This window comes from Camelus dromedarius, chromosome 27, assembly GCF_036321535.1.
Source record: "Camelus dromedarius isolate mCamDro1 chromosome 27, mCamDro1.pat, whole genome shotgun sequence".
Taxonomy (NCBI): Eukaryota; Metazoa; Chordata; class Mammalia; order Artiodactyla; family Camelidae; genus Camelus; species Camelus dromedarius.
Window position 1 is genome coordinate 2,338,868 of NC_087462.1, and position 14,855 is coordinate 2,353,722.

The following is a 14,855-nucleotide window of genomic DNA, read 5'->3' on the forward strand; positions in this document are numbered from 1 at the left end:
CAGGGGCGGGCTCCCGGCGGTTGGTTGGAGCGTCGCAGCAGCAGAGAGGTCCGGGAAAGTTTCTTTGGAGGTGAAAACAGCCGCAGAACTCGGGGCCCTGCCAGGGGGCGGGGGCGCGGGGGTCCCGGGACTGGGGCAGGGTCCCTCCCGGGCCGGGGAGGCGCGGACCCGGGCCTTCTGGGGGGCGATCGCCCAACAAAGGATCCCTGGGGCGCCCGCCCTCGAGGGCCTCCCCGCCCCCGGATCCGGCCCCCCCAGGCGCCCCGGGCCCGGCATTCCGGGACTTCCCAGCCAGTCCCCCACTTCGACGCTCGGGCGACCCTCACTTGGCCGCGCGTCTGCGTTCCAGGTGTGGCCGGGAGCGGCCATGTCCCACGGCCCCAAGCAGCCCGGCGCGGCCGCCGCGTGAGTGCGACACCCCTCCCCCCAGCCCACTGGGGGCTTCTTCAGCCTAGGCCCCCGGCCCCGTTCGAGCTCCTCGACCCTCGCCCCTCCCAGGGTTTTGGCTTCCCCAACCTGAGGCAGGCCCTCCCCCTCGGGTCCCCACGGGTTTCTTCCCCCAAGCCTCCGGGCTCCAATCCCTTTCAGGGGTCCCTTACTGCTCCTCGCTAGTTCTCCTGTCCAGACCCCCAGATCCTGACCCCCTCAGACCCTTGTTCTCAGAACTCAGGCCCCTCGCTGCCAGGGCCGCCGTCGCGGGGGTATGAGCCTGGCGTCCCGTGGCTCCCCCTAGTGCTCCTATCTTGACCCCCCGGATCCTGACCCCCTTGGGCCCCTCCTCTGAGGACTCCGGCCCTTCACTGCCAGCTCCGCCGTCGGGGGTGGGGAGTCCGGGTGACCCTGCCTTCCCGTGGCTCCAGGCCGGCGAGCGGCAAGGCTCCAGGACAGCATGGGGGCTTCGTGGTGGCTGTCAAACAAGAGCGCGGAGAGGTCCCTCGGGCCGGAGAGAAGGGGTCGCACGAGGAAGAGGTGAGAGTCCCTGCACTGTGGTGGGAGAGGGCCCCGAGCTTTGAAGCTCCGCCCGGAATTCGATTTGAATTCTCTGTGGCTCCGCCCACAGTCCAGATTTCCCTTCCGAGGCTGAGACCCCACCCTGTGCCAGGTACCACGCCCCCAAGAGCTCTCCTGCCATTCTAAGTCCAGGCCTCGCCCACCCACCACCGAATGCCATCTCCGCCCACTGCGCAGGGATTTCCTTCACCGAAGCCACGCCCACACCAGAGGCCACGCCCACAACACACGGCAGCCTCATTCCTGGGCTGATCCTCTGTCCCAAGTACTTCTGATCCCTTCACCCCTGGCCAGGGTTCCCCTAACCCCACTCTCCCAATCTTGAACCCTTACCTGGCCGTATCTCCAGGACTTCTGGGTCCTACCTCCCGATAGGCCCCGCCCAAGTCTTCCAGAGACCCTTCCCCTTTCCCTCTGGGCCCCGCCCCAGCCCCCAGGCCCTTCCCAATGGCGCGGCTGGGTTCTGCAGCCCGTGAAGAAGCGCGGCTGGCCCAAGGGCAAGAAGCGGAAGAAGATCCTGCCAAATGGGCCAAAGGCACCGGTCACCGGCTACGTGCGCTTCCTGAACGAGCGGCGCGAGCAGATCCGCACGCGCCACCCGGACCTGCCCTTTCCCGAGATCACCAAGATGCTGGGCGCTGAGTGGAGCAAGCTGCAGCCAGCGGAGAAGCAGGTGGGGACGGCCTGGGACCACTGACCTCCCCACCATCCACTCAGACACCCACACGCAGCCATTTACCCCAAAGGACTGGATGTGGAGGGTCCTCCTTCCGTTTGGAGAACTGACCACCCATTAGCTCTCTCCAGCTTGTTGAAGGGAGGGGAAGGTTGCAATAGGCAGGAGTAGACGTAAAACTTAACGTTATACTAAAAAAAGTAGGGATGGGGCTGGATTTTTCTTGGAAACCTTCAGATTTTCAAGTCCTGGTAATTAATTCAGAACTGCAAAAACATCAAGGAAACAACAAAAAGCACCACCAGCTTGTACCCTCTACGTGGGATTTTAACATGCAAAATGAGTCTGGCCTGGAGGTGGGGGCATGCAGACACTCAGACACCAGAGAGTGGTTTATAAAGGCTGGAATTGGGGTGAGGTAGGTGAGGTCAGGGAGCTGGGAGGTGGCCTGAGCAGCAGCCTGAAGGGCGGGGTTTTGTTTGGAAGGCAGTAGGGAGCTGTGGGAAGGCTCACCACCATGAGCTGAATGATGGAGATGGGGTCTTGGCCTTCGAGGCCTTGCTTGCACTGGGCTGGGCCAAGCCTTCTCTTGCTGCTTCCGCCAGCGGTACCTGGATGAGGCCGAACGGGAGAAGCAGCAGTACATGAAGGAGCTGAGGGCGTACCAGCAGTCAGAAGCCTACAAGATGTGCACGGAGAAGATACAGGAAAAGAAGATCAAGAAAGGTGCGAAGAGCCCTAGCCCCCAGGCAGCTGAGTAGCTGCTCTGAGGCAGGTGACCCAGGCAGAACGACCACCCTCTCCGTGGGGCTCTCATGGTCCCCTGGGAATGAGACACACATAACCAGACAGTTGCAAGTGAAGAGGGCTTGATCGGCCCTGAGATGGGGTACACACAGACATTGGGGGGGCCCAGGTGGGGAGCCTGACCCAAGATGAGCAGGGTTGATTAGGGGAGGGGAATGATGGTGTTCCAGGCAGGGGAAACAGCACGTGCAAAGCGAAGCATGGGGTCAGAGGAGACCTGGGAGGCTGACCCTGCCCTCCTCCCTCCCCCACCAGAGGACTCCGGCTCTGGGCTCATGAATACCCTTTTGAATGGACACAAGGTAAGCTCTCCTCCTCCAAGGAGAACACCTGGGCGAGAAAGGTCTGGAGGTATTTAGACCCCTGGGTGAGCCAGGACCAAAGCTTATGGAATGAAGTGAACCCCTGGTCCAGATGTGTGCAAGCAGAAGCCAGGCAGCCACACAGTGGGAAGGCTGTTACACGGACTCTGATCCAGGTTGCCTGAGGAGACCCTCCCAAGCTTAGGGGATGTCCCAGAGGGGGTTTGGTTGCCCCTCAGTCCCCCCAAAATTGCCACTTTGTCCTGTCGTCCCAGGGTGGGGACTGTGACGGCTTCTCCACCTTCGACGTCCCCATCTTCACTGAAGAGTTCTTGGACCAAAACAAAGGTGAGCACTGACCAGGGGTTCTTGGGGGAGCCGGTGTCGGGAAACAGGCTGGCTCAACAGAGCCCCACAGGGGGTGCCTTCCTGCCCGCCCCCTCCCGTAGCCCAGGGAACTGAGGTGTGAGCTAGAGGCAGAGCAGTGACGGAAGGCCTGGCGCGGGGGCACAGCTCTGGCAAAGGCCTGGCAGAGGGAAGGGGGGAAGCAAGCTCCAGGCTCTGACCCGGCACCCCGCCTGCAGCGCGGGAGGCGGAGCTGCGGCGCCTGCGGAAGATGAACGTGGCGTTCGAGGAGCAGAACGCGGTGCTGCAGAGGCACACGCAGAGCATGAGCAGCGCGCGCGAGCGCCTGGAGCAGGAGCTGGCGCTGGAGGAGCGACGGACGCTGGCGCTGCAACAGCAGCTCCAGGCCGTGCGCCAAGCACTCACTGCCAGCTTCGCCTCGCTGCCGGTGCCAGGTGCGGAGGCCCCGCCCCCAGCCGTCCGCCCGCCCGCCCGCCCGCCCCGCTAACTCCGCCCTTGACTACCTCAGGCCCCGCCCAGGCTACCGCGAGCCCCGCTCTTTCTGATCCCGCTCGGGGATCCCCTATCCGCCTGGTCCCTGCCTTCTCGCACAAGCCCACACCTCCTTGCCCCAACCGCCGCGCCCCTGAGGATCCCAGCCCCCAAATAACCCGAGCCCCTCCTGCCCCGCCTTCTTTGAACTCTGCCCGCGCCAGCCCCGCCCACACTGGCCCTTGCGCCCCGCCTCTAACCCCTTCCCCTGTACCCGCCTTCGGCTTCTGGCCTCGTCAGACCTAGACCTCAGCTAACTTATCTTCCACCACTCGCCCCCGTCAAACCCCCCTCTCTCCAACTTTCATCTTCTGACCTTTGCCCACAGCTGACCTTGACTTCCCCAGGTCCAGACTCCCTGACCGCCCCCACCCAACCCCACTCACCTGCGCCAGTGGCCCCCTCCCCAGGGTCCCACCCTTACAGACCCCCACCCTCTGACCTTTGCTTCCGTGGAGCCCCCACCACGGTGACTCCCCCGCTGGGCTTGGCTGACCGGTCCCTCGCCTCCCCAGGCACTGGCGAGACTCCGACACTCAGCACCCTGGACTTCTACATGGCCCGGCTACACGGCGCTATCGAGCGCGACCCCGTCCAGCACGAGAAGCTCATCGTCCGCATCAAGGAGATCCTGGCCCAGGTTGCCAGGTGTGTGCCCGGCCAGGTCTGCGCCCCGGGATCGCTTTTTTACCCCAAGTGGGGCTGCGTTGCGTGGGGGCTGCTAAAGCTAGACCTGCTCCGGCGGGACCTGGCAAGAACGACTGGCTTTAGCCCTCTAGCGGGGTTTCTGGGGTCTCTGGGCGCAGCAGAGTGGGATTCAGCTGCCGGATCTTATTCCGAGGCCCCTGCCCATGTGGGATCTACCAGGTGGGGCTGGTTTGATGCAGGTGGCTAATGACAGAGCCGCTGGGGGGCGCTGATGAGGCTGGTACTATATTAAATGCTGCTGGGTGGGATCTAGCAGCACAGTCTTGGTCCCTGGAGACCGGAATTTCCCCCGAAGCTTCTTGCTGGGTTTTTCTGGGTGGCTGCCACCTGCCCAGATTAGGTGGGATCAACTCCAGGGCCCCTGCCCTAGCATCTGAAGGCACAGAGGAGGGCGGCCTCTAGGGTACCCAGGGTGAGGGTGAGGGCTGAGAGGTGTCGGAGATCCCCCATCGCGAATCTCCTCTCTTCTGTCACAGTGAGCATCTATGAGAGTGTTGGCCGCCCCACGGGTCCACAGAAGACCAAGCTCCAGTCTCCGCCCCTCCCCCAGCCCCGCCCAGTAGCAGAGGGGTGGGGGGGTCCGTTCTTTGGGGCCAGGCCCGATCCTGCACCTTGGGGGCTACAGTCCCCCTAAAATTAGGTTTCTACAGCACCCCTCTAGCTTTCAATATCCCCAGCACCCCAACCCAGAAAAATCACCCACCATACACAGCACACATTGAACCCTGGGGCCCAGCGAGGCCTGCTCACCTCACACTACAGGGACGTGGGAACACCACGTGTGGGCAGTGTAAGCCAGGACAGGAGGAGTCCCACAGCAAGTCACACACCTGGTGTGGGGAGAGTTACATACCAGCCCCAAGACCCAGGGTGGAGAAAACCTACACCTGACACACTGGGACTCCTGGCAGGTGTCACCACAAGCGCCCACATGGGCAGGCACCCTGCGGGGCCACTCACACTCCCGGCGGGGCCCTCTACCCGTTTCTCTTCCATTCCTGCACCACACAATGGGGAGGGGGGCTGGTACCGACCTACTGTCCACCCCACCCTCATCCAGCTGAGGGACCCTCGTGGAGGCGGCCCCTTTGCCACTGCTCAATCGGACTTGTTAAATAAAAAATTTAAAAAGTGGAATTTGAATTTCAAGCTTGTGAGTGTGGTTTTTTTTTTTTTTTTTTGAAGGGGAATGGGCTAGAAGCCCCTGTTAGGGGTCCCAGGTCCACCCTCCCTACCCGCTGGCAACCACTGATCCACTTTCTGTCTCTGGATTTACATGTTCTGGATGTTTCTTATAAATGGAATCACACACTGTGTGTCCTTTTGTGTCTGGCTTCTCTCTCTGAGCATCATGTCCTCAAGGTCCATCCACGTTGTAGCAAGTCGGTGCTTCACTCCTTTTTCTAGCTGAGTAATATTCCATTGTACAGATGGACCACACTTTGTTCATCCATCAACCATCAATGCACATTTGGGTTGTTTCCATCTTTTGGCTGTTGTGCATTGTGCTGTTGGGAATACACATGTACAGCTTTTTGTTTGAACACCTGCTCTCAATTCCTCTTGGTAAATATCCAGGAGCAGAACTGGGTCAGATGGTGATTCTATGCTTAACTTATCGGGGAACCCTCTCAGAGACTTCAGCCTTTAATGGAATATTTGAGTCATTCTAAAAATTCTGGAGACCTGCTTGACAAACGCTGGTGTTGTAGGTTGAATTTTGTCCTCTCAAAAGAAAATGTCAAAGCCCTCACCCCAGAACCTCAGAATGCGACCTTATTTGGAAATAGAAGAGATAATTAGTCAAGATGAGGTCATCCTGGACTAGGGTGGGCCTCTAATCCAATAGGACTGGTGTCCTTATAAGAGGATAGAGGTTTGGACACAGACACAAAGAGGAGGAAGCCACGTGACAAGAGATGCAGATGCCGGAGCAAAGCAGGAGGCTGCAAAGCACCAGAAGGCAGGAGGCACGGGAAGGATTCCACCCAGGGCCTCAGACCCACCTTGGTCTTGCTGACAAACTGATTTCCAGGCTCCAGAGCTGCGAGAGAATACATTTCTGCTGTTTGAAGCCACCCGGTTTGTGGTACTTTGCCATGGTGGCCCCGGGAGACGAGCACAACTGGATATGGTCACATTCCCCCACCCAGATGTGCTGTCTCTCCTACCACCCCCTCATCCCAGATTTGAAGTTCACCACTCCTGGGCAGGTCTTTACATACTTTGAGCACATAAGGGTGTCTTCCTACAAGAGTACCATTTTGACGGGTGTTTTCTTTTTTCGTTCATTTTTTTAAAGTTTTAAAGTGTACAATTCTGAGGTTTCTAGTATAGTCACCAAGTTGTGCAATCATCAGCACAACCTAATTCCAGAACATTTTCATCACTCCCCCAAACAACCCCTATCCCCGTTAGCAGGCGCTCCCCATCCTCCCCTCCCCCACCAGCAATCTCGAACCACTTTGTCTCTATGAATTTGCCTGTTGTGGACACTTTGTATAAATGGAATCACACGCTATGTGGCCTTTGCGTCTGGCTTCTTTCAATGAGCATCACATTTTCCAGGCTTATCCACGTTGTAGCACATAAGGGTATAGCTTTTTGCAGGTTTTTAAACTTTACGTACATTTTTTTACATAGTCCGAAGCCTTCTGCAACTTGCCTTCTTCCATCAATGCTTGGTTTCTGAAATTCTTCCAAGGCAGGAGGCTCCTCTTTTGAGCTGCTATATGGCATTCCACTGCTGTTTATTGAGCCAGCATTCCCGTTGGTGGATGCCTAGATGCTGTGTTCCCAGGGGATCCTGACAGATGCCTCCTGGTACCCAGAGCCTCTCTTTTCATCTGTAACCTGATGTGCCCACTGAGTGCCAGGCACTGGGGACTGGGATACAGCAGGGGTAAAAAAAAAAGACCAGAACTCTTGCCCTCCTGGAGCTGACATTCCAGTTGGGGAGGCAGGAAACGCAAGATGAATCGATGAAATATCTGCTATGTCAGAGGAAGAAAAAATGCCAGGAAGAGAGATTTGGAGGTGATGAGAGGAGGTGATATTTGAGCTGAAGGAGGTGAGGGAGTGAACCACTTGGAGACCTGGGAGTCTTTTCAGGTATAGGGGCACAGCCTGTGCAAAGTTCCTGAGGCCCGGTGTGTTGAATAAACATCAAGGAGGCTGGGCTCCTGCAGCTGGAGCAGAGTGGAGGAAGGAGAGAGGGAGGAGGGCAGGGAAGAAATGAGGCAGGTTGTCCAGGCCCTTGAGGGCTGCTGGGAGGACTCAGGTTTTGTACCTGAAAGAAGGTGGGAGCCCTGGAGGGCTGTGGGCAGAGGATGTACACAGTGTGGCTCAGCTTACACCAGAGAAACCGTCCTCCCCACCTCCTAGGGTTATTGCAAGGATTAAATGAGTGTGCCCAACAGAAAGTGAACACTTGGGCACAGATAGCTGTCCCCATTCTTATTCGTGGCCCTTATCCCCTCCCCCGCCCCCCGCTGCTCCCCTAAGAGAGCACAGCTGGCCCTGGCAAGGCCCGTACACCTGGTGCTCGCCCCACCCCACCCCGCCTCAACATCCCGCGGTGTCGCCTTCCCGGGAGGCTCCGGTTCCTGGATCCCCTTACCCGGGCGTCTCGGCTGTCGCGCCCTGAGCCGGGGGAGGGGAGGCTGCAGGAAGCGGAGGATCCGGCGGCCCTGGTGGCCGAGCTCCTCCTGCCATGGAGAGCGCAGCGGCCCGTGAGACCCAGGAGGCCGAGGACCCACGCCTGCCCGCGCCCCCGCCCTCGCCCGCGGAGCCCCCGGCCGCGACCCCCACCCAGGCCGCCCCCCGCGCCCGCCCGCGCCTCGTCTTCCGCACGCAGCTGGCACACGGCAGCCCCACGGGCAAGATCGAAGGCTTCACCAACGTCCGCGAGCTCTATGCCAAGATCGCCGAGGCCTTTGGGATCGCTCCCACTGAGGTGAGGTCCCTGGACCCCCAGTGCCCGAGGCACACCGCCTGACCCGGAGTAGAGGTGGAGCTTGGACCCTAGGACTGGGACCCAAGATGCCCCATCTTCGGATGGATGGGACTCGCTCTCAGAGACGCACCTCTGGGACCCCGGGGTGCCCATGCCCCAGGAACTCCCTCTGCACACCCTGCTCAAAAGATGAGCGGGTCTTAGAGTCAGTGGATGCCTAGGTCGTCCCGGAAGCCACCGGGCTGATGCAGCTAGGAGCAGATCCCAGCCCTCAGGGAAGCTCCTCTGGTTCCAGGGGCGGCTCAGGGCTGGGGTTCCAGGCAGCCCCCTTCCAGGTGAGAAGTCAGAGGTCTTGGGGGTCGGGGGCTAGGCTGTAGGTGCGCCTCATAGCCCTCAGGGGGCGCCAGCAGATTTAGAACAGCCTGAAACAGATGGTCTGGGGGCGTCAGGGAACCAAAAGTTTAAAAGTGGAAGTCTGGGGGATGGAAAATGGGGTGTCCTCCGGCTCACAGCCTCCTTCTAACCCTCCTCCCTATTCTTCGGGTCCCAGCCTCCTTGCCCCCAACCCCATACCCTGCCACTACACATGACTGGGGATCCTGGTGGGGGATGACACGGCCAGTTTCATGCCTATTTGTGCCTCGGTTTCCCTATAAGGTCCTCGAGTCCATCCCTTGCTTGTTTTGCACAGACAGTGGGGGATGAGTTCTGTCGTTAATTTTGGGCTCCCTCCTCCCCTCGGGACAGATCTTATTCTGCACCCTAAACAGCCACAAAGTGGACATGCAGAAACTCCTGGGCGGCCAGATAGGGCTGGAGGACTTTATCTTTGCCCACGTGCGTGGCGAGACCAAGGAGGTGGAGGTCACTAAGACCGAGGATGCCCTGGGACTAACCATCACGGACAACGGGGCCGGCTACGCCTTCATCAAGGTGCCCGAGGGGGCGGGTGGCTTCCTGGGTGCCCGGTGACCTGGGGCCAGCCCATGTCCCCTTCTGGTCAGGCCTGGGGACTGGAGTGGGGTGGCAGGGGTGGCCCTGTGAGTGACTCTGGGTCCCTGCAGAGGATCAAGGAAGGCAGCATCATCAACCGGATCGAGGCGGTGTGCGTGGGCGACAGCATCGAGGCCATCAATGACCACTCCATTGTCGGCTGCCGCCACTACGAGGTGGCCAAGATGCTCCGCGAGCTGCCCAAGTCCCAACCCTTCACCCTGCGCCTGGTGCAGCCCAAGAGGGCCTTTGGTGAGGGCCACCTGGGACCCAAGGGGCAGGCTGGGGGTGGGGAGCTCTTCCAGAAGTGGGTCCTCTGGAGGCAGGGGGCAGCGAAGGTTGGGGGGGAGGGGTCTAGATGGAAGGTTCTAGATGACAGGGAGCATCTGGCACTGTGTAAGGAACAGGTAGGTCATTTCTGGATTGTTACTGAGTCAGTTCAGGCATAGGGGTTGGGGGAGTCTTGGAAAGATCTGGAAAGGATGAGGAGGTATCTGGATCTACTTTGGAACTTGGCTCAGAGCGTTTAAAGTTCTGCTTTGAGGCTATGGAGAGTTCTAGGGAACAGATGTCAAAGGGAGTTCTAGAATGATGCTTTTCAAAGAGAAGCCTGTGACTGGTCCAGGGATGAGGTAAGGGGTTTGCCCAAGAAGAGGGGTTCTCAACCTCCACACGATTGACACTTGGGTTGGGATGAGTCTTTGCTGTGGGGGCCATTCTGGGCACCGTAGGGCATTGAGTAGCATCCTTGGCTTCAATCCAACAGATGCCAGTGTCTCCTCCAAATTGTAACAACCAACAAAGTATTGTCAATGGCACCTGGAAGGCAAAATCACCCCCCACCCGATCGAGAACTTCACTCTAGAATGTAGATCATCCTACTTAGTTCAGCAGACAATTTTTTCCCAAGGGTAGACTTTCTCAAGGAAAGAAGCAGGATGCTGATTTCCATTCTGGCGCAGCCTTCTTATCCCATGATGGACTGGCCCTTCGAGTAGCACACTGTTCCAGAACAAGAGGTGCTTGGGGGGAGGGTGTAGCTCAGTGGTTGAGCACATGCCTAGCATGCACAAGGTCCTGGGTTCAATCCCCTGAGCCTCCTCTAAAAATAAATAAATAAACCTACTCCCCCCACAAAAAACCAAAAGAAAATGAACAAGAGGTGCCCTAGAAGTGCCCTGGCCCACCTGGAGGGAGGTCCCAGGAGAGTGGAACAGGACGGGGTCCTAGATCTGCCCTGGAGCACGACCGCGAACTCTGAGGTGCCTGGGTTAGGAAGAGCTGATTCTAGAGCAAGCAGCTTTCTAGACTGACCTTCTGGCCACAAGGAGCATCTTAAGCACTCTCTTCTAGGGAAAGTCACTTTAAGAGGAGGAGGGAGACTTGAGGGAAGAAAGGATTCTTAAGCAGGATCTCTAAAGATTCACCCACAGACATAAAAAGGTCTTTGAAGGGTAGGAAGGTTCTAGAAAGGCTTAGTGGGTAGCTTCTGAGTGCTTGGGAAGCTGTGGGTCTGCCCAGACATATGCATCCCCCTGTTCTGTCCCCTCCAGATATGATTGGCCAGAGGAGCCGCAGCAGCAAATGCCCCACAGAGGCAAAAGTCAGCAGCGGGAGGGCGACCCTGCGGCTTCGTGCTGGCGGGGCCGCCGCCGTGGAGGAAATGGTGAGTGAAGGGAGGGGGTCGTCTCCGCGGGCTCTTGCACCCAGAGCTCTGCCACCGACTCAGCAGGACCTTGGGTAAGACCCTCTCCTTGGCCCGGCCTCAGTTTCCCTACCTACAGAACGGGCCCCTGTCAGGCAGGGCAGCAATGGTGGGACCAGAAGCACTGACTCATGTGGGTCACAATCTGCTGTCCCCTGAGGAGTGGGGTGCTGGGCTGAAGGAATCCAAGGCTTCTGACCCTCTGATATGCTCCCTACACCCCCAGCCCAGTGAATTTGAAGAGGAGGCATCTCGGAGGGTGGATGACCTGCTGGAGAGTTACATGGGCATTCGGGACCCAGAGCTGGGTAAGGGGCCAGGGTAAGCCGGGTGGACCCTGGGGGGAGGACGGTCCATGGGAGGAGGCAGGGGCCCTCGGGGAAGGCGGGGCCCTCTGGGAAGCACCCTCGCCCACTTCCCCTCATCTTGGTCTGCAGCATCCACCATGGTGGAGACATCCAAGGAGACAGCGAGCGTCCAGGAGTTTGCGCGCCATTTAGACTCCGTCTTGGGCGAGTTCGCCTTTCCGGACGAGTTTGTGGTGGAGGTGTGGGCCGCCATCGGCGAGGCCAGGGAGGCCTGTGGCTAGTCTGCCCCGTGGCTGGGCGCAGCCCCAGCCCACAGCCCAGCCCCCTGCCCCAGCCCTACCAGCCAGTTCCCAAAGTGCAGCCCTGTTCCAGAGTCCAGCCCACATCTGAGACCCAGCCCTGCTCTAGAATCCAGCTCAGCTCTGAGGTCAAGCCCTGCTCTAGACCCCAGGATAGCTCAGAGGCCCAGTTCATCACTAGAACCCCATCCAGTTCTGAGACCCAGCCCAGCTCCAGAACACAGCCCAGTTCTAGAACCCAGCTTTCTTCTAGAATCCAGGACAGCTCTGAGGAAAAGCTGAGCTCTGACATGAAGTCAAGTTTTGGAACTCAGACAAGTTTTAAGACCCAGCTTAGCTGTGAAATGAATCCTAATTCTGGAAGCTCTATGACCAAGCCCTGCCTTAAAACTCGACCCGACTCTGGAATGCATGACAGCACCACGACACAGCCGTACCTGGACACCTGCTCTAGCTCAGGAACGCCACTTGGTTCTGGAACCCAGGTGAGACTCAAAAAGCAGCCCAGCTCCAGAAGCCATGCCAGCTCAGGATTCAAAGAGGGTTCCCAAACCCAACCCTATTCACGAACTCAGACCAGCTCAGGAAACCAGATGCATGCTGCAGCCCAGTCCAGGTCCAGGCTCCAGCCTGGCTCTAAAACCCAGTTGCACTCAAGTACTCACCCCAATCCTGGGGCCCAGTCCAGCTCCAGTGATGAGTCCAGCTCAGAGGCTGAGCCCAGCTCTAAACTCCAGCCTAGTGCAACAAGCAGGCCCAGCTCCAGGATTCAGACAAGCTCTGGACCCCCAACCGTCTCTGGAGGGGGAGCCTCCTCCAGAGTTCAGTCTGACACTGAGCCCTGTGCTCACTGCAGAACACAGAGCAGCTCTAGAATGCCATCTAGCTCCGGGACCCAGACAGACTGTGAGGCGAGGCCGATTTCCAGAGTTCAGTGCAGCTCAGCCACCCCGCCCAGCTCCAGAACTCAGCACAGCTCTAGAGCACAGACTGGCTCTGAAAGCCCATTTAGCTCTAAAACACAGTCAATTGCTGAGACCCAGCTGAGTTCCATAATCCAGCTAAAGCCTGGAATCCAGCCAAGTCGTGGGACCCAGACCAATGCAGCAACAGACTTAAGCTCCACAGCTCTGTCGAGCTCCGAGAGCAGGCCCAGCTCCAGGACCCAGCCCCACCCAGGGGCTCAGCAAACCTCTGGGACTCAGCTCATCTCGGAAACCCTGCCACGTTCTCAATATCAATTCCAGGCCACAATCCAAGGCAGCTCTGGTGTTGAGCTGGACTCTGAGAAGCAGACCAGCTCTGGAACTCAGCTCATCTCTAAAGTCCAGTCCAGCTCTGGGACTCAGACAAGATCAAGAATTCAGCCCAGCTGTGGAGCCCAGCTCAGCTCTAGAACCCAGTCTAGCTCCAGGACTCAGTTCAGCTCGGAGACTCAACCCAGCTCTGAAACCCAGACCAGTTCAAAAATACAGCCCAGCTCTGGAACCCAACTCAGCTCCAGAACCCAGACCAGTTCTGGAATCCAGCTCAGCTCTGAGACACAGTGCAGCTCTGGGACCCAGACTGGAACAAGAATTCAGCCCAGCTCTGAAGCCCATCTCAGTTCGGGAACCCAGACCACTTCTGGAAACCAACTCAGCTCCAGAATACAGAGCAATCCAAGAATTCAGTCCAGCTCCAAGACTCAACCCAGCTCTGAAACCCAGACGAGTTCAAGAACTCAGCCCAGCTCTGGAGTGCACCTGAGTTCCAGAACCCAGCCTGTTTTTGGAACCCAGCCCAGCTCCAGAACCCAGACCAGTTCTGGAACACAGTTCAGCTCTGAGACCCAGAACAGTGCAAGAATTCAGCCCATCTCTGGAGCCCAGCTTAGCTCCAGAACCCAGTTCAGTCCCAGGGTTCAGCCCAGCTCTGAAACCCAGACCAGTTTAAGAACACAGCCCAGCTCTGGAGTCCCCCTTGGCTCCAGAACTGAATCTGCTTCTGAAACCCAATCCAGCTCCAGAAGCCAGGCCAGCTCAAGAATCCAGGTCAGTTCTAGAAATGGGATCCACCCACAGACCCCTAGCCTTGACCCCAGAACCCAGCCAGACCTTGCTCCCCCAGCCCGACCTCAACACCCAGGACCACCACCCAGAGCCCCAGCTCCAGCTCTGAGCAAAGTCTCTTGCCCTCAGCCCCAGACTCATGATCTGGTACAAGGAACCCAGGCTGATACTGGCCCGGGCCAAAGTCCATCAGCTTCCCGGCTGGCCCCACAGCCACAGGCCCCCGCGGTCCCTCAGAAACCAGCCCTTTCCCCCAAGCCCCAGGTGGGACTCCAGAAGCTCACCCCGCCCACCAAATCCGTCATCCCTAGTCTGCCTCCAGGGCGGCCTTCCTAGGCCCCTGTCCCCGCAGCTCACGGAGTCCGGCGGCTCCGCGGAGATCAGAGCCCCTCCCCCACCAAGGGGTAGCATAGTTTTGGCCCCTGTGGCTCCAACCGCCTCTCCTGCCCCTCCAGGCCTGGGTCCCCCAGAAGTAGCGGTGACCTCATTCCTCTATAGGTCAGGGAAGGCGGGGAGAGTGGAAACGGGCTTCACTTTCACTCCCGCCTGAGCCTGGCTCTGCGAGGTGTAAGCAGGCCCCAGTCTGTGGAGGGGAAAGAGGCGGCAGGAGGCAGTTTGCTCTTCATGTACCTCGAGGGCTCGGCGGAATAAAGGCACCTCCCACCCCTGCGGAAGAGTGTGTCATTTTGGGGGAAGTTTTGGGGGGAGCAGAGGAAGGGGCAGCCAGGAGGGTCCGGGGGTGCTGACATGACAACCCTAGGTGCTTCTTAAGCGCCTACTGTGTGCTAAGCACGCTTTTAAGGGCTAACTGCGCAGGCGCTCACATACCTGCACACACGCGGCGCTCTATAAAAGCTCAGTGGTTCCGCCATTCAGTCAGCCTTTACTGAGAACCTGCCGTGGGCCAGGTGCTGCCAGTTCACGGCATTGGGCCTCTGAAGGGCTGAGCGAAGAGAAGGCTAAACCGTCAGTTTAAGAGGACGGGCGTCCCGCGGTCAGTGAAGGAAGGGGGTTCCTCCGCGATCTCCTGTGTCTCGCCCTCTCTTTTCCTCACCTGCAAAATGGGTTTAATGCCGGAACCCTCTCCGAGGGGCTGTACGGAGGACTCCAGGAGATCCAAGCTGTGAAGGCTTAGTGAAGCCT

At 58.7% G+C, this 14,855-nt stretch overlaps 2 protein-coding genes across 6 annotated transcripts; both read left to right on the forward strand.

Moving 5' to 3' along the window:
- Positions 1 to 5,061, forward strand: HMG20B (high mobility group 20B). 3 transcript variants are annotated; one of them, XM_064479716.1, is made up of 10 exons: positions 1 to 70; positions 350 to 405; positions 861 to 969; positions 1,442 to 1,684; positions 2,293 to 2,413; positions 2,750 to 2,796; positions 3,072 to 3,144; positions 3,381 to 3,596; positions 4,209 to 4,357; positions 4,878 to 5,061. In XM_064479716.1, exons 2-10 carry the CDS (start codon positions 368 to 370, stop codon positions 4,878 to 4,880), a joined length of 999 nt encoding a protein of 332 aa, XP_064335786.1. In that variant the 5' UTR covers positions 1 to 70; positions 350 to 367; the 3' UTR covers positions 4,881 to 5,061. The 3 variants fall into 3 exon arrangements, with proteins under 3 accessions (XP_064335786.1, XP_064335787.1, XP_031292777.1); XM_064479717.1 differs by having other exon boundaries at positions 4,209 to 4,341; XM_031436917.2 differs by having other exon boundaries at positions 1,481 to 1,684.
- A 3,006-nt stretch (positions 5,062 to 8,067) lies between these two features.
- Positions 8,068 to 14,374, forward strand: GIPC3 (GIPC PDZ domain containing family member 3). 3 transcript variants are annotated; one of them, XM_064479718.1, is made up of 6 exons: positions 8,068 to 8,356; positions 9,104 to 9,289; positions 9,421 to 9,601; positions 10,903 to 11,015; positions 11,281 to 11,375; positions 11,492 to 14,374. In XM_064479718.1, exons 1-6 carry the CDS (start codon positions 8,114 to 8,116, stop codon positions 14,046 to 14,048), a joined length of 3,375 nt encoding a protein of 1,124 aa, XP_064335788.1. In that variant the 5' UTR covers positions 8,068 to 8,113; the 3' UTR covers positions 14,049 to 14,374. The 3 variants fall into 3 exon arrangements, with proteins under 3 accessions (XP_064335788.1, XP_010994365.3, XP_064335789.1); XM_010996063.3 differs by having other exon boundaries at positions 11,281 to 11,362; positions 11,492 to 11,795; XM_064479719.1 differs by lacking the exons at positions 8,068 to 8,356; positions 9,104 to 9,289; positions 9,421 to 9,601 and having other exon boundaries at positions 9,705 to 11,015.
- Positions 14,375 to 14,855: the final 481 nt, after the last annotated feature.